Source organism: Melanotaenia boesemani, chromosome 5, assembly GCF_017639745.1.
Source record: "Melanotaenia boesemani isolate fMelBoe1 chromosome 5, fMelBoe1.pri, whole genome shotgun sequence".
In the NCBI taxonomy this organism is placed as follows: Eukaryota; Metazoa; Chordata; class Actinopteri; order Atheriniformes; family Melanotaeniidae; genus Melanotaenia; species Melanotaenia boesemani.
This window is the reverse complement of record NC_055686.1, coordinates 28,741,009-28,763,242: the sequence shown is the minus strand read 5'-3', so window position 1 is coordinate 28,763,242 and position 22,234 is coordinate 28,741,009. Positions and strand designations below refer to the sequence as shown.

Below are 22,234 nucleotides of genomic sequence, written 5' to 3'. Positions count from 1 at the left end.
TGAGCCACTTGTGTGGGTTGTAGACTCTGTCTCATGCTACCACTAGAGTGAAAGCACCGTCAGCATTCAAAAGTGACCAAAACATCAGCCAGAAAGCATAAAAACTGAGAAGTGGTCTGTGGTCACCGCCTGCAGAACCACTCCTTTATTGGGATGTCGTGCTAATTACCTATAATTTCCACCTGTTGTCTTTTCCATTTGCACAACAGCAGTGAAATTGATTTTCAGTCAGTGTTGCTTCCTAAGTGGACACTTTGATTTCACAGAAGTGTGATTGACTTATAGTTACATTGTGTTATTTAAGTGTTCCCTTTAATTTTTTGAGCAGTATATATATAAATATATATATATATATATATAAACCATGGTCTGTAGTTCAGTGTAAACAAATTGCATTGTTAATTTCAATGACATAGATCTTTATTAATCAGAATGAAGCTATTTATATTCAGCCAGTTTATGTACCAGTCCATCCTTAATTTAATCAACAAAGATCATTTTAAGTGATAAGGTATATATATACCTTACACACCCAGCCACACACATATATATATATATATATATATATACACACAACATTAGTTTCTCAGCAGGTATCTGTGTTTTTGCTATTTATGTTTGTGTATCTGGTTATGACATTGTTATTGCTAATAACTTCTGCTGTTTTATTTCTCAGCAGGTTTTTATGTCTGTGTCTAACGTACAATAGCAATAACAATGTCATTATGACATTGTTATTGCTTTTAACTTGGCCTTATCCTTTTTCTTTCTCAGCAGGTATCTCTGGCTTACCTTTATATGTATGTATATTGTGTGTTATGACATTATCATCGACATTAATTTGTGTTAATGTCTTTAATATCCTTGTCTTTTTCATTTCTCTCTCAGCAGGTATCCCTGACTCAGCCTTGTTTTGCTTGTTTTATCTCTCTGTCCTGTCCTCTCCATCCCCAACCGGTTGATGCAGATGGTTGCCCTTCCTGAGCCTGGTTCTGCTGGAGGTTCTTTTTTCTTTCAAAAGAAAAAATTTTGTTTCCGCTCCACTGTCGCCCACGTCCATGCTCAGGATGGGGGACTGAATTGAAGCTAAGATTTGATGCAATCCGTTGGTTTCCTTAGGTAACCAATTATATTTATGGATTGGCTCATATAAATTAAAAACTGGACTAAATAAAATATTTAATTACTAAGTTTAATGGTTGTCTCTGAAATCTTTATTCTTTATTTCTTTTTTCTGTTGTTATTATGATTCCCCTGCCATTTATCTGATAGAATATGAAATAGACTCTACAACAACAAAATACTTACTTATGCAGAACTGCTCTGTTTACAATATTTCTTTTACTGTCAGGGTGACAGAAACAAAAAAAATCCTACTTTTTCATGTAGTGTCCACTAGATGTCACTGTACTCAGGAGATAAAAACTATCTTGTTACATTATGAAGGCATGATGAAATTTGTGTAAATTGAAAAAAGATATTGCATCAGATCAGTTTAGTTGTAGAGCTCATGAGGCACAAAGAAACCAGATTTAAATAAACAATCCTGCAATGCTTTTTTTAATTTAGCTGATTAAGCGAGACAGGACCAAAATGATCACATACATTTTAGTCCTTTCCAGATTAGTCTGAGCTTATTAAACCCACCTAAGTTTTGGCTGATATTTCACAGTTGTAAAAACATTTGGCTTTATCTAAACCAGCATTGCTGGAACTTGGTAGTTTTGTACCTTTTTCTTAGGTTATAATAATAGTACATTTTTAAAGAATGTCTTGTGAGTAGGATGATCTCTACTGAGCAGTGATCACAAGCTGCTAAGACCCGGACTTGAACCAGTGCTGACTGTGTTGAGGAACTGTAAACATAGGGCCTCATTCACCAATATCTTATTACAAATCTTCTAAAATTTGTTCTTAAGTTGTGCTTGAGAAGTTTTTTATGAAAATCTTCTGTCAGATTCATGAACATGTCCGTAGACACAGAATTGGTCGTATGTTTCCTCTTAGATTGGTGAAAACCAATCTCTCCTAAGTTTAAAAAAGGAGCAGCCTGCCCGACTTCATGCAGGTAAACATAATAGGTTGTGACTTACTGGTAAGCAAACAGACAGCAATGAGAGAGACAAGGAAAAATAAATAACAGAATGACAAAATGATGAATAAATACAAAAACAATAATAAAGATGTGCAGTGAAGCATGATTTTCTTCATTTTTAAAGAGTTGTCTTGATCATAAATCACACTGAGAGCTTCAAGTCATATAAAACAGCTTTATATACAAACAGATTATAAATTCCTCCAGAACCTGGACAGCGGTCTGCAGTCTGGTCCCATGAGCTCATCAACATGCACGTCTCCACGGCGCTGTGGCTGAAGGGGGACATGGGACGCTGGAAAGAAAAACTTCATCACATAGCCTACTGGCCCTTCTACAGTTTGTAAAGCAAATTTCCAGCTGCTGTGGCATCGTTTTAAGATGTGGTTAATTCAATGCAACGTGCACTAACTTAATCCAAAAGCAACCGAAATAAATTTCAGTTGATTAACTAAATAAAATTATATGGCAACCCACACACCCTCTCTCTACCTACACATCACACAGGTGTGTTAATTAAACTAGAGAGTGTCCGGCCCTGTGTGTGTGTGTATATGCTCTGAAGAACTGCATTTCCCATGTATCCATGCGCCCCAGCACAGCGGTGCTGTAGTCTGAGAACGATGTGAAAGGAGGATGCTGTTTCCGGCCTCCATGTTTTAGGTAGCAGGAGGCTGGAAGTGAAGGCCTTCTGAAAGTAAAACTATTAACGTAAAGTTGGTATATTTTGTGTAAGATTCTACATTTAAAATACATACATTACAGAACACAGACCTGTTAAATGATAATCTAGATTCCCAGCTTCTCCTGATTATTGGGTAAGACAAGAATCCCCACGTTGCCTCCAACTGTGTCTATCGGGGTATGGCTGCGTGTGATAGTAGAGAACTCACTCAGTAAATAACAGTAGAAGGGCTGTATGAGTGGGTCAATGTGACATGTGGTGTAAAAGTGCTTTAAGTGTTCAACATAACTACTGTATAAGCAACGTCCATTTACCATAATGAACGGTTTAGTGAAAGGAGTGGTGTTTCTTTATGAATGATTGTTTTAATTTTCTATACCTTTAGTCGCTATTACGTACTGGATGCTCCCTCTTCTCTTTAGTCTGCAGGACACGCCGTCCATGCTTTCCAGAAACTTGTTCACATTTTCATCCAGGTTTCCGCTTTGCCTCAGACCATTTTAAATGAGCTTTGGTCCAGAGAAGACGGCGCTGGTTCTGGATTCTGTTCACATCTGGCTTCTTCTCTGCATAGAGACTTTAAATAACAAAATGATTTTCTGTCCTTTATTTTCTGGGCTAGGGGTTAAAGGCTTCATGTCTACAAATAGAAATTAATTCTTTCTAGTGAAGTCTTCCTGAGTCCATGCAGTGGTTTCCAGTAGAGAATCATCTGCTTTTAATGCAGAAGATCACCAGCATCCAGCCTTGTCCCATGCACACAGAGAGTCCTCCTGATTCTCTGAATCCTCTGATGATATTCTACACTGTAGATGGTGGATCTTCAAAGTCTGAGGAACATTTTTCTGAAATTGTTCCACAGTTTTAGATCCAGTTTGTCTCAGATTAGTGAACCTCTGTCCATCTTTCCATCTGAGAGACTCTGCCTCTCTGAAATGCTCTTTTTATACCCAGTCATGTTACTGACCTGTTGCCGGTTAACCTGATTAGTTGTCCAGTGCTCCTCCAGGTGTTCATGCTTTGCACCAGGTACTTTTCCAGCCTTTTGTTGCTCCTGTTCCAACTTTTTCCAGACGTGTTGCTGCATCAGATTCAGTATCAGCTCATATTTTCCATCACATGGTAAAATGTCTCTGTTTCATCATCTGACATGTTGATTATCTGCTACCAGGAGTAAAATGTGAAAATTAACAATCATTATATTCTGTTGTTTTTACAAACCTGTAAAGTTGCTCCATGCTTGAGAATTTGATTTATATTTATAGATGTGATCTGGATAGACATGCAGGTTATTTATACAAGCTCAGTTCCTTTAGTAACATATAGAAAATCTCTGCCGCGCATCTCAACCACCTCATTACATTTCAATCATAAACTTTCATTCTTTCAGTCATCAAAACTTTTATTGGTGTTTAGTTGTGAAAGGTCAAACCGGAAGCTGTGTTCCTTCATGCGTCCAACTTGACCCGTTCTCGTTCCTCCAGCGTGCGCCCACACCCAACCTGCTGTACGGAGAGGCAGAGCAGCTCTGCAGTGGATCCACGCAGGACATTGTCTTCCAGGGTGGAGGGTAAATCTAACAATTCCTTTCATTCAGGCTGTTGTCTGACACCGAGGCGCGCGCGCTGCTGCGGGCAGCATCCACGTCGATGTGGTTTATTTGCTGAGCATCATCTGGCTGGAGTGGACGTCTGGCTGGTACCATGAGCAGCACTGGTAAGAAGACGGGATTGCAGACAACACGGCTTGAACTGCGTTTATTTCTATTGATTATTGATCATTTTAACATTAATGGTGACCGTGATGTGACAAACCGGAGCTGCTGCGCGGCTTTGTGGAGCAGCACTGCGTCTGTCTGCCCTGTCTTAGTTCCTGCTGTTTCTGCGTCTCGTGATGGGAAATGAAGATGTAAATGTATTCTCTGCTCATTAAGACTCACCAGGATGCACCAAAGACCAGATCCCGCTTCAGCTGAGACACTTTCCACTATGTGGCAGATGAAGCAGACACACCCACTGTGGGGGTCTGTGTTTATCATGTGTCCCTGCAGTCGGCCCTGTTGTCCACATCAACTCCAAGTCCTGGTAGGCTGCATCCACAGATCTGAGTCCTGGTGGGCTGCATCCACAGATCTGAGTCCTGGTGGGCTGCATCCACAGATCTGAGTCTCGAGGAGGACTCAGAACATACCAGAGACTGAGCTTCAGCCTGTCAATGCTTAAGCTGATAAATATTTATGTGTTGGTAATGCTGGAACTAAACCCAAACTACAAGTTTTACAACTTTTATAGAAACACAACCAGTACAGCTGTGAAATAATTAGAACCAGAGCATTTTTCCTTAAAGATAAATTTAACATAAGGCTGTTTATATTGTAGATCAGGAATAACATTATTATCCAACTCTGTTTCCAGAAAAGTAAAATGTAAATAAATAATAGAGATGTGTTGGCTTCACAGCTGTGGAGGCTTTAGAGCAACATCTGCTCCCATCCGGACTTCCTCTTTCAGGCAAGGCTTTACAGATTTCAGCAAGACAATGCCGAACTACATCCTGCATCCATCACAACAGCATGGCTTCACAGGAGAAGAGTCCGGCTGCTGAACTGGCCTGCCTGCAGTCCATCTGAAGCATCATGGAAGCATGACAAACGTAAACAACATCAGTAAATTGTTCAGCTTCCGCTCTCATGGCAGGTATGTCCTGCTGCAACACAGCTAATGTGTTAGCTGATGCTATCACATGCTAACAGATTCAGTCTGGTTGAAAACTGGTAGCATGCATTAATCTCAGCTAGGGATGGCAATACCAACATCGTTTCTGTCGATGTGATACCATCAGTTCATGGTTGTTCTTCATGGATACCGATACCGATATGATACTTCTGATAGGTGCTGTTGATGCCCTTAAAGCAAAATCATGATTGTACAGAGTGCATTAACATATATATTGCAAGGGCAATATAAAATATAAATAAAGTCAAGAACATCAGTACTTACAAGGATTATTTTTAAAACGATAATAAATTGTTTGCTCCTGGACCTGATGGGCTGAACCTCAGAATCCAGCTGTCTGTCATCCTGCATCACATCTTCGGCCTGAGTTTGATGCAGGCGAGGGTGCTGGTACTCTGGAAAACACCCTGCCTGGTACTGGTTCCTAAAAAGCCTCCCATATGGCCCCTCAGACTTTAGACCGGTTGCTCTGACGTCACACGTCACAAAGGTGCTGGAGAGACCGGGCCTGGCCCACCAGAGACCATTCAGAAATCCATTCAGGACCCTGTCCACCCGTGGGACACGGGGTAGTTACCACGGCCAGTGTCTCCTGGATCACTGACTCTCTGACAGACAGGCTTCAGTCCGTCCGTCCGTCCGTCCGTCCGTCCGTCCGTCCGTCCATCCATCCATCCATCCATCCATTTCTTTCTTACCTCATTATTGAAATTTATTGGCAAATTTTGGTATCAAATCAGAATGTTGTCCTGATGAAGGATAGAACAGTTAGCTAGCTAGCTGTCTGGTACATGGCTAACGGTATGGGTAGCTTGTCCCTAGATCTGTAACATTACAATATTACAGACGGGTTTATGATATGTTTCCTTTGAATCGACCTCACTCAGACATCAGGAGCTAAAAACATCTCTTAATATGGCTAAAATGTCCTTAGAAGGGCATCGGCTCGCTTACTTAGAATGATCTAATTTTTATTTATAAATACAGCTGGTGGTTGTAACGGGCAAAGACACATTCAGAAATTAGAAGAACTTTATTCAGAGGAAGGAAAACAGTGGCTGATGTTGTCAAAATGTTTTGTGAGTGTTGTATTTTTCCTCATGTTTTTACTTGAATGTTCTATAAAGGTGAAGTTTGAGGCAAGCGGCCTCATTCAGCAAGTAAAAACCCCATACAAGCAGAGTCTTGGTCTAAATAATGGATGTATTTCCTTGGTACCAGAGCCAGGCTGAGGACCAAGGCCACTGGAGCTGCAGTTCCTAAAACAGAAGAAATCCATTAACACACTTCTGGAAGGTCCTAGTGAAAGAGGAAACTAGCCTTTTTGTTTGTCTGGGAACTAAATGCTCTTCTTCGTGAGGCTTTCATGCAGTATGTCTGACCTTTGACCTGATGGGGAATGTTGGCAGGATGTGTGAGTCTATAAAGCAGAAAATTCCTTTCACATGTCCACCTGCGTGTTGACAGGTGCTCTCCACATGAAGGACCAGTTCACCACGGTTTAACAGCATGTGGCGAGCATCCTGTAGTATATAAGCAGGAATGTGATACTGAAGACTATGTGGACATCCGTCTCCACTGTGGGAACATCTGACATTCCTTCAAGCACACAGTGGTAACGTGCAGTTTTCCCATACATACAGTAGTGCTTTAGGAACTGTTCTGAGGATCTCCTCGTGTTGGGCTATTATATTGGGATTATTGATTTTTATTGCAGTCCACCTCCATGGACAGTACGGTTTGTCCGGAGTCGTGTGAATGCTCCGGTTCGGGACGTTGTCCAGGTGGTTTGGTTTGCTTGCGAAATGTGTGAGAGTAAAGTAAACCAAATGAAGGTGCCACATTTTTCTTAATTCCCCTCCCAACTCATCCATAGATGAGGTGCTCTGTGGGAAGGGCTGCAGCTTTGGTAGACCGTACTGATCCATCCATTGAGTAACATGAGACTATTTGTAGACTGGTGTCTGGTTCCTAGGTGTCCCCTGGCTTAGATGCATGACAGGACTGAGCCCCTTCACCACAGGGAATACCTATCAATGACTAACAGGGATTGATGATTGGAGAATTGTCTCTTAATTCCAGCTTAGATTAGTTTGTGAACAGCTGAAGCCTTCAGTGTTAACCTGCTGGTCTCATGGCTGCCTGTGTAAGGGAAGACAGCTGGGATCAATAGACCTTAGACCAGTGGTTTTCAAAGTGGGGGGTGCCAGCGGTGCTGGGGGGGTCTCAGACAATTAGAGGGAAGGTCAGAAAAATAAACAAAGTTCAGCAGCAAGTTTGGCATGATGTCATAATCTGTGTAGACCTGCCGGTCATCAGGCTGCTCTGCTCCTCAAGCTAACAAGCAAGCTAGCATGTAGCTAGCTAGCACAAAATGGAAACATGATGCAGCATATGTCAGCTATGGCTTTATAGCTACATCTGTCTGACACACATACACACACACACACACATACACACACACACACAGACACACACACACACGAGGGAGGTTTGATTTTGTTCTGTTCTTATCTTCCAACAATCTGTGTAAAAGTTTATTCTTCAGTGGGAATATATGGCTGATAAGATGTTTGTTAATTATTTTCTGATGCTAAACAAATGTATTATAACTGAACAGTGAATAAAAATAAGAAAATACCTTCTAAAAGTTGATGTTTCTTTACATATTTTGTGGCATTGTCTGTGGGTTTGGTTCACTTAAAGAGATTATGGCTGGTGCAATTTATCATCTAGAACTCTATGCACCGAAACAATTTCATTATATTTCTTTGTATATTCTATAAATCTGATTAGCTGGGTTGGAATAAAAAAAGCATTCTGTTTGCCTAAAACTTACCAATGCAGTGAAACGTAAAGGAAACCAACAAGAAATCGAATGTCTAAGTACTAATGCAATGCTTGATATGTGGATATGTAATTGCCTCCTCTTCAGTCTGCCCCTGAGACACATGCTTTCAGGCAAAACCGAAGGATTTATGGTCTCTTTTGAGAGACATGGGGTATAGAAGAGTTGTTTTATGAATTTGGTTCACATTTTAAATGTACAAAGGTAGGATAGGTGGCTCGTATGAACCTCCAGGACAGGAAGGACTAATGTATTCCAGCCATGTCATCAGAGATGCTTAAGTTTGGGCCCAGTGGTCAGCAGGTGGTGCTTTTCATGTCTTTTCCTCCTTGAACGTAACTCACGATGATAATATAAGAGGAGAACAAGCTTCATGGCCCTGAAAGTCCAGGTTTGAACCTGAAGTTACCTCTAAAAGCTAGCTAACTGCTAGGGAAGGAAAATACTCCATGCCTCCAGCAGCAAGGCGTGAATATCTTCTGAAAGCTGCACCTCTGCTGCAGAAATGTGGGTTCCTTCTGTTTCTGTGCAGCTTGATAATTATGTCACCGGTCAGGAGTGCAGCATGGGCCTCCAGGGTGTGTCTGCTGTGTCAAGCTGTTTGTGATTGCACAAGGCGAAGCTTAGTGCACGTGTACCTGCATGTTTATATGTGGAGGTATAACAGGAAGCATGTAGGCTGTGTTTCCATGTTTCTGCTCATGTCAGACTGCTGTTAGCCAATCACTGTGCTCCATTTAATGGTTTCCGCTCTTTTCTTGTATATTACAACCAGCTCATTAGCGTAGGCTATGATGGATGTTAAAGAACGATTTCCTGTTGTGCATTAATCTGCTAACTGTGAAATCTTAATCACTGTTGGTCCAACATGATTTAATTTTCTAGAATCACAAACAATCTGAGCCCATCAAAAGGAGGGTTTTGTCTTTTTTTATTGAATCTTTCTAAATTTAATGATGGTAAGTATGATTAATATGATTAATATTTATTATAGAGACAGTTTTAGCAGTTGTTTTTACTTAGTAAATTCTTTTCGCTAATTCTTTTGGCATTAACAGACAAAAGCTTTGTTTCAATGCAACAATAAGTTTCCTCTAACTCAAAAAACACCTTTCTTAACATCAGCTAAAGCTAAACAATGGTTGTTTGACGTGAAAATAATGGGAATGCACCATAAAAATGTGACAAATCCAACAACTGCCAGGTATCTAAACATCTGTAGCTCCAACAGATTCCCATTAAAAGGAAACTCCAACTTCTCATTAAAGAGAAAATCCAAAGATCTTTTCCCACACGTCTAATTAAAAGTTATCTACATTAGTTAACTCTGATCAGCATGCTGGTGGTCCTCCTTTTTATATTTATTTATTATTTCATTTATCTTTTACCTTGTCCTGGCCAGCACGATGGCAGCAAAATGATGGTCTGGCTGCTGTGTTGTGCCTTTGCCAAGAGGAGCTTTATAGTGCTTGTCTTGATGCTCTCATTCATTCATTCATTCATTCATTCATTCATTCATTCATTCATTCATTCATTTTTTTTTTGGAATTATGGAGTTTATGTAATATTGCTGGACCTGACCGGAGGGCACAGAAGAAGGAGAGTAATGAAGAGAAGTAAAAAGGAAAGTAGAAAGAAGGAAGAGGAGACAAAGCTCCAGTAGATAGAAGCAACAAGCTTCAATCCAACCTAACACCAGACAACCAGCTGCTACACCTGTACAGAAACACAACAGAGAATTTCCTACAGCTTTTACATGTAACATGTTACAACCTCACCATCTGACTGAAACTGAGGCTTCATTTTCAGTAAAGAGGAAATAGTCATCTATATTTAATCCCACATATTCCAAAAATTTGTGATTTGCCACCAGTGTGGTTTAAGATGCCATTCAGGTCGTCCTCTATAACCAGCCGTAGTTGTGTGGCTTAGCATTAATAAAGAATGATCGGAGATAAGAATGCTTGTACGTGCACGTCTGCTGATTCTAAAGACAGTTGACCTGGAGATGAGGAAATAATCTATGTGACTGCAGGTACTGTGACTAGTGGAGTGACATGAAAACTCTCTTTGTGGGGTTTTCCAGTCTCCAGATATCTTTTAAATTGTGTTCTGTCATAAATTGTTGTATAACATGTCAGCTTTTTCGATGGGAGGAGTCTGAGCCTGAGGATAGGTTAAGTTTTGGGTCTAGAGAGCAGTCAAAATCCCCTCCTATGATTGTATTACCACGAAGAGATGAAATAAATAGGAATATGTTATTATAGAAGTCTGGGTCGTCTATATTAGGTCCATTTATGTTCACTAAAATCAGGTCTCGGTCCATAAGGGAGCTGTGTATAATAATGACACTACCTGCTGCATCTAAAATAGTGTCATGTGCACGAAGAGGCAGGGGTTCATGAGCGAGCACTGCTACTCCCCTGCATGAGATGAGAAAGCTTGTTACCTCACCATCCTTTCCTTAGTCAGACAGTTTCACATGGAGGGAGGTATGTTTCGGGTAAACAGGCTATTTTTGGGTGATAGTTTAAGTTTAGTCATTACTTCTTTTAGTTTGGTAAATTTCCTGGGGCCTCTAACATTTCAAGAGACTAATTCCGGTTCAGAATCTGTTTGCACAGAGAAATACTAAGCAGGTGAAGCCGTCTCTAACGTTTGACCTCAGTGGTGTGACTTCACCACATGATCTGAGGGATATAACAGACTCATACAAACAAACACACAAACCTTACATCTGTGACAGTGCACGGACCAGGTCCAGTCCTTGGACAGGTCTGGAAAGAACATCACTTGCTGGCGAGATGCCTCCATCACCCTCAGCTTACTTTGATGAGGAATTTAATGACGATAGCTCGAGGGGGAGAGGTCTGAATTGGGTTATCTGGTATTCTATGGCCTCGATGATGAGTGGATTAGTGATGTGTCGATCACGAACGATTCGTTCAGTATGAACTAATCCTTTATATGACTCGGGAGTAACGGGTCCTCTCAGTGAGCGATTCGTTCATTTTCATGCGGTACCTCCTCTCCCCACATGGCAGGCAGCTGCATAAACTCAGTCAGTAGGTCAGGACAGGAAACAGAAATGATTCATTCAGGACTCGCTCAGGTCCGTCCTCAGGTCCTCGTTCTTTTGTCACGTGACAGCCAGGCTGCTCAGGCATTTGTGACAGACAGCTTAGGCTGCACAGTCTCGTTCTCGTTCTCGTTCTCGTTCATCATTCAGGCTGTTTGGCGAGCAGTACGTTCGCTCTCGGATTGGTCTCTCTAATTCTTCTCTCTGTCACGTGACAGGCAACTCGGTCTCTGAACAGGTCTTCCTTCGTTCGTTCACAGCTCAAGCTGTATCAAGCTCAGCAGTACGTTCGCTCTCGGTTCGGTCTCTTGTTCATTTGTCACGTGATAGCTACCGAGTCACTGTTGCGCTGTTAAACAATGGCAGGGAGGATGTAGGACACAAATCACTTTATTGTGGTGTGTATTTGCTTCCCTACATTTTCACATGGTTTGAATTGCTTGTGGCATTACCAGTAGTTTTGTTGCCTTCAGTATTTACTGCTTGAGAATCGCGGACTTTTTTACAATGCCACCTGCTGTAAAAATGAACGACATGATTCGTTCAAGATTCGTTCACTTTACTGTTCGAGAGTAAAAGACCTGGGTTAGTGAGAAGAGTCGAACTTCGCATCACTAGAGTGGATCTGGGAATACATCTAGACCCAGGATCTCGTGCAGCCAGTTTTTCAGGAACAGCGTGATGTCTCCATTTTCAGATCTCTCAAGTGAACCGATTGGCCTCCGATTCGATCATGGTTGTCTGCTTCAAGGCAGAGCTCGCTTCTTGTGAAGGGACGCCTCCTTGCTCCAGAGTGTGGAGATGTCATCTTCAGCCTTGTTAATGCGAGACTCAGCCAAGGTCAGTTTCTCGGAAAAGACAACAATTTCCTCTTTTATTTCTTTGTTAGATGTTTTAACTTCCTGTAACAGAGTAGAAAAGTGTGCTTCTAGTGCAAAATGGCTGCTATGATGTTGGCAGGGGTTGCTGGTAGCACCTTCTTCATTAGCTTGATCGTTAGCATTAGCTTCTTCAACCACCTCCCTGAGTGGCAAAGTGCTAGCGTCCTCCTCTCTGCCGTTTCCATCTTTTCTTTGTTTAGGTCTGTGTTTTTTTGGCATTTTAGGTGGTTAAGCTGAACGTTTAGTCCTTCGTGGGAGCCTTACGAATTGTACGAATTGTAATTGTAATGAAAGAATGAGGCCGGAGTGCAGAGTTCAGCCCGATGCCATAACCGGAACAGATATGTTTACATCTTTTCTTTTGGTGTTGCCTTAAAACAATCCTGCTTGTTTACTCTGAGAGACCAGTCTTATGTGGAGGTACCATGAAGCTTTTTTTTACATTAACTGAGTGTTAGAGCTGGAAACCTACTAACCTACTAACGTGGCCTGACAGTCCTTTTCAGAGCAGACACGGTAGGAAATTTTAGATCACATTAACACTGATGCTTTTAAGTGATATGAACTACTGTCAACTGAAGCAGATAAACCGAAATTTGTTATTTTTCCTACTTGAACAAAACAAAGTGCATTTTTACCTAAAGGAGTGGCTCAGGTGGTAGAGTGGGTCCTCCAATAACTGGAAGGATGGCAGTTCGATTCCCACTCCCCCAGTCATCTGTCGTGTCCTTGCGCAAGACACTTCACCCTCCTCGCCTCCAGTGTCGGCATTACTGGTGAATGAATGTGGATAAATGTTCGGTGGTGGTCGGAGAGGCTGCAGGCTCTGATTGGCTGCCACATTTCCGTCAGTCTGCCCCAGATCAGCTGTGGCTGCATGTAGCTTAGCAAAATCAGGTAAGAGTGATGAGTGGATGAATAATCGATACAATGTAAAGTGCTTTGGGTGCCTTGAAAGGCACAATATAAATCTAATCCATTATTATTATTTGCCTGACTGCTTTGGTCATGCATTTGCAGAAACCTGCTGCAGTGGTGATCCACTCATGACAAATGAAATGTCAGTGGACACGACTGGTGAGCAAGTCCTGAACACACAGCAGATTTTATTTCAGGGGTAAATACTGGCTGAGCTCACTGGTGCTAACTGGACTTCCTCACACACACAGTCAGCGTCGTCATTAAGTTTGCAATGTGCTGTTAGCGTGTGATATTTACCTCTAGCCTGCTGCTTTACGTGGACCTTTGATGAAGTAAGGAATGGCATGTTGTTTATCCCACATGATTCCTCAGCTTGGTCAAGTTCCCATCTTTAAAAGTCTGAGCAGATACTGTTGGACTCAAGATGACTGAAAACCACTCAGTTTTACTGCACCTTTATGTTATGTTGTTGTTCCCTCATTTAAGAGAAGAGAAATAAGCAAGTGTAAGCTCTGAAATTTGTTTTGTGAATTGATTATCGTATCATGTTATACTGCACCAGAAATGTGATGTTTCATTCAGGAGGAAAGCAAGGACAGTTTTTATTCCATCCTCTCAGCTCCAGTGTGCAGCATGCTTTATGTTAACTCAATCCTCTGTGTTGAACAGTATGAGATTCTTAGCTGTGGCAGCAGCCATGAAGGCCAGCCATGCCTTTCACAGGGAGCTGCTGCATCTAGGCATGTTTCAGGCATGCTTGAGGCATGTTTCAGGCACAGTTCAGGCATGTTTCAAGCATGCCTCAGGCACGTTTCAGGCTAGTTTCAGGCATGTTTCAGGCACGTTTCAGGCACACTTCAGGCATGTTTCAGGCATGTTTCAGGCACACTTCAGGCATGTTTCAGGCTAGTTTCAGGCATGTTTCAGGCATGCTTCAGGCATGTTTCAGGCACAGTTCAGGCATGTTTCAAGCATGCCTCAGGCACGTTTCAGGCATGTTTCAGGCACGTTTCAGGCACACTTCAGGCATGTTTCAGGCACGTTTCAGGCACACTTCAGGCATGTTTCAGGCTAGTTTCAGGCATGTTTCAGGCATGCGTCAGGCATGTTTCAAGCATGCCTCAGGCACGTTTCAGGCTAGTTTCAGGCATGTTTCAGGCACGTTTCAGGCACACTTCAGGCATGTTTCAGGCATGTTTCAGGCACACTTCAGGCATGTTTCAGGCTAGTTTCAGGCATGTTTCAGGCATGCTTCAGGCATGTTTCAGGCACAGTTCAGGCATATTTCAAGCATGCCTCAGGCACGTTTCAGGCATACTTCAGGCATGTTTCAGGCATGTTTCAGGCATGCTTCAGGCATGTTTCAGGCACGTTTCAGGCATGTTTCAGGCACATTTCAGGCATGTTTCAAGCTTGCCTCAGGCACGTTTCAGGCATGCTTCAGGCATGTTTCAGGCACGTTTCAGGCACGTTTCAGGCATGCTCAAGGTATGCTTCAGGCATGTTTTAGGCACGTTTCAGGCATGCTTAAGGCATGCTTCAGTCATGTTTCAGGCACATTTTAGACACCTTTCAGGCATGCTTCAGGCACGTTTCAGGCACGTTTCAGGCATGTTTCAGGCATGCTTCAGGCATGTGCAGCATGTTGACTTAATAAGCATTCGGATGGGAATTGATGAGATTTTATGGATGTCAGTGCCATTATCAGTTCTGGCTATCGATCTGGTTCTTTATCAAATCCTGACTCAATTTTTTCTTTGAAGAAATAAGTAATAATTTTTACGGTGTGAAAGATTTGAGAATAAACATAGCGTTAATGGAGCAACATGGACGTCTCCTCCATGGAGAATGGGGGTGTTTTAACACACACTCTTTTCCTGGTGATAGGGTTCCACACCTGCACTTTTCCTGCATTCTTTTTTAACTCATCCTGCATCCTGCACCAACATGGCTGCTCCAGGGGATCTTTGGTCATCTCTGCTTGTGCAGCAGCTGCTTCCTCTCTCTCCTCTAATGTTGTTCTGTGAATCATGGCAGTTGCCGGTGATCAGCTGATTGGATTTTTATGGATCAGCTGAGAAGGAGGAAACTAGCGGTTCATGGTTCACACCGTCACATAGTAGCTGGCTGGTTATAGACAGGGTTTATGCTTCAGCTATGCAGGGCTGGGAGCCAGGAGCACTGAGCAGGAAAAGGTTCTTACTATTTAGTCTTTTTTCCTCTCCTCTTCTCTCTTTTCTCCTCTTCCTCTCATTTATTTTATTTCCACATATGTCCTTTCTATTCCCCTTTCCTCCTTTCTTCCCTCTATTGTTGACTTCTCTTTCCTCTTCTGTGTTTTCCCCTCGTCTCCCTCCTTCTGCCCCTCAGAGCCTCCAACCCTCACTCGCTATGAACTAATTAACCAGAACCAGACTGATCTGCTTCTTTCTGGAGAAGTTCTAAACTTTCAGCCTAAATGTGGATCAGATTCAGATGGTAAAATGTCAAAGGTCCCATTTTTTACATTTTTTCAACAACTTCATATGGGTGTCAGAGGTTCAGCAACATTGTTTTCAAAGTGTATTACCACAAATTCAGACTTGGTCCTTAATTTCAGCCATTCCAGATGTGGCTCCAGTGAGCTCTACTAAGGACTGGCTGTTTCTGAACCTTTACGTGTTCATGAATGGAATCTGGCCACGCCCCTATCTGGGAGAGGATCCGGCTTTCACGGGTGCCCGCTCTGTGATTTCAGAGGGCAGGCTCAGCTAGCCGGGGGGGTGGGTCAATGGTAGTATCCACTACCAAGGGGAGTGATTGTCACAATGGTTGTCACAGTGGTTGTCATGATGTCACCAAGGAAAAGACCTCAGACTCACCTGTTTGAGCATACATTCACTAAACAGTGGAGCAAGCAGGTGAAAGAGGAGACAGAATTATCTACTTTTTGGGCCTCATACACAGGCTATAAGGAGACATATGACTGTTAGAAAACCTTTAGAAATTGAGTTTAGCATTTTATGGGATCTTTAAAGACAGATATCTGCTGTGTGTCATGCTTCCCTGCGGACCACTAATCCTGGACATAAGTCTGGCGCATCACCACATGCTCCAGTTCCAGGAATCTGGAACCTCATTTATACCAGAATCTGTTTTGTTTTGTCTAAAATTCTGCAAATAGGCTTTGTCCCAGATTACTGTGTTTGATACCGTACCCTTCTAGTACCGGGTCGTCCTCTTCATCAGGACCACCTTCTAGTACCGGGTCATCCTATCATCGGTACCACCTTCTAGTACCGGGTCGTCCTTTTGATCAGTTTTATTCAATATGGTTTTTATTTTTTAGCAAACCTTTAAATTAACAATTAAAGACAGTAAATAAATTAAAGTAATAAAGTCTGTAAATGATGAGCGTTTAGATGAAGTCATGAACGGGTTCTGCTCTCAGCCTTTTAGTCTCGGGTGGGATTGAGATGCTTCTTGTTTTTCCCTGGTTTGCTTGCATTTAACAGTCACTTCTAACATGGCCTGTACACCTCCTATACTGTCTTTACAGCTTCTGCCCCCCCCTTCCTTCTTCTACCTAATGGTACGATCCCTGTCTGTCCTTGCCTGTGATTGGCCGCATGGTGTGCCCCGGCCTGAATGCATTCTCAGCAGAACTGAGCGGCTGAAGATTTGTTTGCTATAAAAACCCATCCAACGCCACAGTGGAGAGTAAATTGGCATACTGTATTTTAAATTAAATAAATATAAAATTATAAATAAATAATGCATTATTTTAATTCCATGACAGATTAAACTAGATAATCGCTGCAGTTAGGTGGGGTGAATCAGTTATCGGCCAAACGAGTTGTAAAATGTCAGCATATCAGATCTCAGCCAAAACTCCAGTATTGCCAGTCTGTTCTCTGGCATGTTGGGTGTTAGACTGGAGTCCTGACTACAGGTGTTAGATCTCCTTCATTCATAGTGAAAAAGAAAAAGAAAGCATGCTATCCAGCAAGTGTCCATGGCTACATTTCTCTGCAAGCAAGCAGAACTTGGTTAGTAAATAGACCGGTTTGGCCTGTTCTGACAAGTAGCCAATCTTTTGGTTCCTTCTGGCTCGGTTCTGCAGACTGAAAGCAAAGAAGAAGCAAAGGATTAATTCTGGAGCTCAGAAAGCAATTTGGTCTCTTAAAGACTCCTTTTGGATGTCTGAAGGTTATCTCCTTATAAGTTGCTGGTTTTTATCCCAGTTGGATGACCAGGAGTCAGACTTCGTATTGGGGTCGATGGCGCATTGCAGAGGCCCACGTGTAGCGGTAGAGATAGCGCCTATGTGATCCCTCAGAGGGCTTTTTGGAGTCTTTTTTTCTAATCATCCATCCATCCCACCAGGGTTCCCAGCATGGTCATCTGAGCCTTTGAAGTGAAGCTCTTCACTTCGAAGCCTTTGAAGTGATAACTGGCTGCCGTCTTATCGTGCATTAGCCGGCTATAAACGACCCGATGGTCCTCTGTGAGGGTTAAAACACTGCAGGGACCAGGACCCCTGTGCTTACTAACCCTAATCCTAAACTCTGAGAATAATGAGAGAGGCAGATGAGGTCATGTGGACGCCATCCATATCAGTCAGATCAGGGTTTCCAGAACTCTTCTGTGTGCTTGTCGTTAGTGATGCTTGTTTAACACTGTTGTTTTATTTCTGTTGTTTATTTCAACATGACTGTTTGCTAAGGCCTGTGTTCTCATATCATGTCCATAATATAATCAGCAGGTCCGAGCGCTCACACCTTTCACAAGGCAAGAACATCACAGATTATTAGGTATAACGTAGTTTTCTAGTGGTCCAGTGTGCTACAAGACAGCCTTAGAGCTAATGTTCCTCCTCAGGATGGAGTCAGATCCTTGTACCAGTCAGATTTTGATCCAGATGTTGAGAAGACGTTGCTAAAGTAGGATTTTACTTCTTGGAAGTCAACTTGATTTTGATATTAGGAGGAAAAGCTTTTGTCTATCCTGGCTGCACCTGTCTAAGTTTTACCCTGGTGGTAGCTGTGATGCTTTCCGGCCTTTCCCAGCTTCAACCTGTCTTTCCAAGGAAAAACACTGATCTCCATTTCTCCACCAACCTTCATAAACATCTGCCCAGTAAAGTATCTTTAATCCAGTTTACACAGAGACAGTCCGAGCTACAGATTTATTTTAGGGGGATCTCGTTTTGAAACCAAGCTGGGAGGACTTCGTTTGGATCAGGGTGTTTTGGGACAACTCTCTAATGACTGAACCATCACACCAGCTGAGCAACTGAGTGTGTTTTAGACCTCATGCATCAGTCATCCAAGTAGACAGTGAGCTACAGATGCAGTGCTTAGCAATCATTAAAGAGATTTTTCCTCTTTCCCAGCGGTTGGTGGTAGTCAACCTGAAACCTTTGACAAGACTTTTCCCATGGGGTAAAGTCTGAAATGCTATGCTGGGTGGGAATTGGGGTGGAAGGTTAGGGCACTATACCCAGATGATGAATTACCCATAGAATCCTTACACATGATCCATTTCCAGTCCTTCCTTTTCCTTCTACAGGAAGTTAATGCAGTCAGTGCAGGATTACAGGCTACGATGCTGCATCGTGCACAAATCTGGCCGACACCTCCACAAAATGCCTGGAGGCAGAAAGGTTCGGAGGAGCGCAGAAAGCCTTCTAAGTCTATGCAGATCAGCCTCTCTGCTTCTCGGGTTTATCTTGGCTGCTTCTTTAGACTAGTTTCATCCTGCATCTGATTCCTGGCAGTTTGTGTTCCAGACATGAACATCGCAGCGAGCTTCTGAGCGATTGTTGCAATGCTAAACCTGGAACAAGGAGGAGAGACAGTTTTCTCTTTAGTCAGCCTTAATCACAGCAGGAAGGTCGTTATTCAAAAGGCTGCAAAGCTCAAACATGTGTTTTTATTCTATCTGAAATGTGGTCGTGCAGATTAAGTCCTGTTTCTGGGTTAACAGGGAGAAGCTGCTCTCTGTTCTGGTCCCATTTTGGGATCTATTGTGTACAACACTTGGCAGCTCTGGTGTTCATTGATTTGCAATGCAGATCCCGTGTGTTTCACACACACACACACACACACACACACACACACACACACACACACACACACACACACACACACACACACACACACACACACACACGATGGCCTGGTTCCTGCTGCTGTTACATGGCTCAATCCACCATGAAAGTTTCCTACCATTCACTTAGCATTTCCCTTGGTTAGGGTCCGGGCCACGATCCGTCACAGCTTTAGACGGTGGCGAAAGAAAGAACAGAGGAATCGAGGATGTGTGAGGAAAAAAGGAAGGTGATGTGAGAGATAAAATGAGGCTTTGCAGTGTGTCCGTTCCAGGGTTATTTTTTTACCTGCTACAGTCCTGTGTTACGTCCTGTAGGTTATTTCTTCTGGGCTCCTGCTGGTCTGGGTAGAACAAACCACCTGCCATGTCACAGATCTGAAGGCAGTGCACGTCATGACATCCTTTGTTTGCAGGGTAGTCCTGAAAACCTGAAAAGCACATATAGTGTGGTCAGGAGGCTAAAGAGAAAGAGACTGTAAAGGCTAATGCCCCACGTGCTAGCATGGATGTCTTAGGTCAAGAATATACTTGAATTTAAATCCATGTATGCATGTTTATGATGCCCATCCACCACATTAATTCTAAACATTTATTTGATTATTCCGATTAAAAAGCAAATATATTCTCGACCGTCAACCTCATTAAGATGTTTTTAGTATGTTAGCACGCTAGTACACATTCATAGATCCTTTGAAAAGAAACGCTGAGAGTCACTGGATTGCTGGTAATTCTGCAAAACGGGGTCATAAACCAAAGAAACCAGAAAACGATGGTCAAAGGTGCTACATCAAGACTAGATTCATGCAGTGCTGCATTCAAATGATAATCTCTGAAGAACAATCCCCCAAAAGCTGATGTAGTGCAGTTAGGAGGACAATAAGAATAAAAGTAATACTCAACCTTACCATGCGAGGCTTTCACTCTACATGTTGGCATGAAGTTTGACAGCATGGGAGTCTCAGGGCTCATCAGCGTTCAGTGCAGGCACAGACGAATCCTTCTGTCTGTCCTCGGTGTTAGTTTGTATTTCTGTAGGTTTTCAGAGAGCTTTCGGACACTTGAACATAGCAAAAGCCCCATTTAGGAGCTGGACGGGTGGGTAAACTCTGATTTCTGCCAACTGTTCCCTTCCTTAGAAGGCAGGATTTACACTGGATAGTGCTAGATGGCTTAGCATGTCACGTGGAGCAACGAATTATGAAGAAAAATAACGTGATTCAGAACCAAAGGAGGAGAATGGTGGACATCCAGCAGTTCATGTGGCCTTTAACAACAATAAATCAACCGTATGTTTAAACATGGAGCTGTTCCCGTTTTGTTCTTATTGCCAATCACACGGGAGGTGATGATTCTTTCCACCAATCAGAGCATTGCAGTGTGTGAAGCTTCACCCTTTAGCATCAGATCTGAACCCCTGGGACCCGAACGGATCCGAACCTATACAGACAGGATGAATCAGATATCCTGGCAGCTTCTCAGGTTTTTGCCTGTGGAAATATCTTCTTGTGCAGTATAGATCACATGCAACCAGCAAAACGAACAAAGAAGAAGAAGAAGAGGCTATGATTAGTTTAATGACCTCACAGACCATGTGTGCTGCCTCTTTATACATCTCTTTGTCAGAATATACATGATTATGATCTCCTCTACTCTTGCTATGTCTGCTATTGTATATTGCTCCTTAAACTGACAGCAAAGTTTAGATTTGACCTCTGAACTCTGCACTGCCCTCTAGTGGATTCTTTGCCCACATAAAGGACACATGGGAGTATGTAGGCAGTGACGTTTGAGTATGTTTGACATGGATGTACCTATCCATGTATGTAGAGAGAGCATAGATGAGCCCTGAGCCTCACCGTGTGAGTTTCGTATGTTAGCATAGTAGCATCTGATGCTTTGCAGCTAAAAGTAAAGCTGAGGGTTTCTGGATTGCTGGTAGCTTTGCATATATGGGGTCTTAATCAAGAGTAGGCAGAAGATTATGGTAAATGGATTCAAAAGTGGATTCATCCTCATGCAGCCACGAGTGCCTGATGCAGGAAGTAGAAATATTTAACTGGAGAAGTGAAACCTGAGCTGGTGTTAAAGGTGATTCTCTTATTTTCTGTAGATATAGAGATGTTCTGATAGCTTTCAGAGATTTATAGCTTTATTTTTTACTTATTTATGTGCCCGTTATACTTCTATTTTCTCATTTATGTGTTTAAGCCAAGAGACCCCTCTAGATTTTGTTATGCTTGAAAATGACAATAAATAGAATAGAACTGAATTGAATTAAATTCCATCTGCTTTGAGGAGACAGATGTAAAGGTCTGGAACCAGGATACATGTCAGTTAGTGATGTCAATAATATTTCATTAGTCACTAAACAGTCCAACATTTGCTCAACCAGACAGTTACTTTCATTTACTGGTTCATATGAACTAAAGTGGAGACTGGATTATACCCAGACTGCAGTGGAGTGGACTAAATTGGACTTTCTATCTATCATCTGGACTTGCCTGTGCATCCATCCATCCATCCATCCATCCATCCATCCATCCAATGCTAATATATAAAGGCAGTTATTAGCAGGTATTGTAGCTAAAATGTGTTTGTTTTCTAAAACAAATAAAATATAAACTATATAACCAACCCTTACATGTCTACTGTAGTAAAACTTAGTTAATTCATTTATGCTTCTTGGCTTTCAGTCTCCTCACTAATCTAAGCTGATCTGTAATCAATAACCAGAGAGTGGCAACACTTCCAGACCCAGTGCTGTTGCAGTAAAAGACAGAAGGAATACAGAGAGATGAAGAGTTAAAGCAGTCATCATGAGTTAACTCTAACTCTGTTTGTTTGGGGTTATATTTGAGAACAAAGTAAAATGATTGCTCTATGACATATCATGCCAT

At 42.3% G+C, this 22,234-nt stretch overlaps 1 protein-coding gene across 1 annotated transcript in view; it reads left to right on the top strand.

Annotated features, from left to right (window-relative positions):
- Positions 1–4,266: 4,266 nt before the first annotated feature.
- ablim2 (actin binding LIM protein family, member 2) overlaps positions 4,267–22,234 on the top strand; it is a 101,089-nt gene continuing 83,121 nt past the window's right edge. The window contains exon 1 of the mRNA XM_041984948.1: positions 4,267–4,496. Within this exon, the coding sequence (XP_041840882.1) occupies positions 4,484–4,496 (13 nt within the window). The 5' untranslated portion in view covers positions 4,267–4,483. The remainder of the gene's footprint in view (positions 4,497–22,234) is intronic.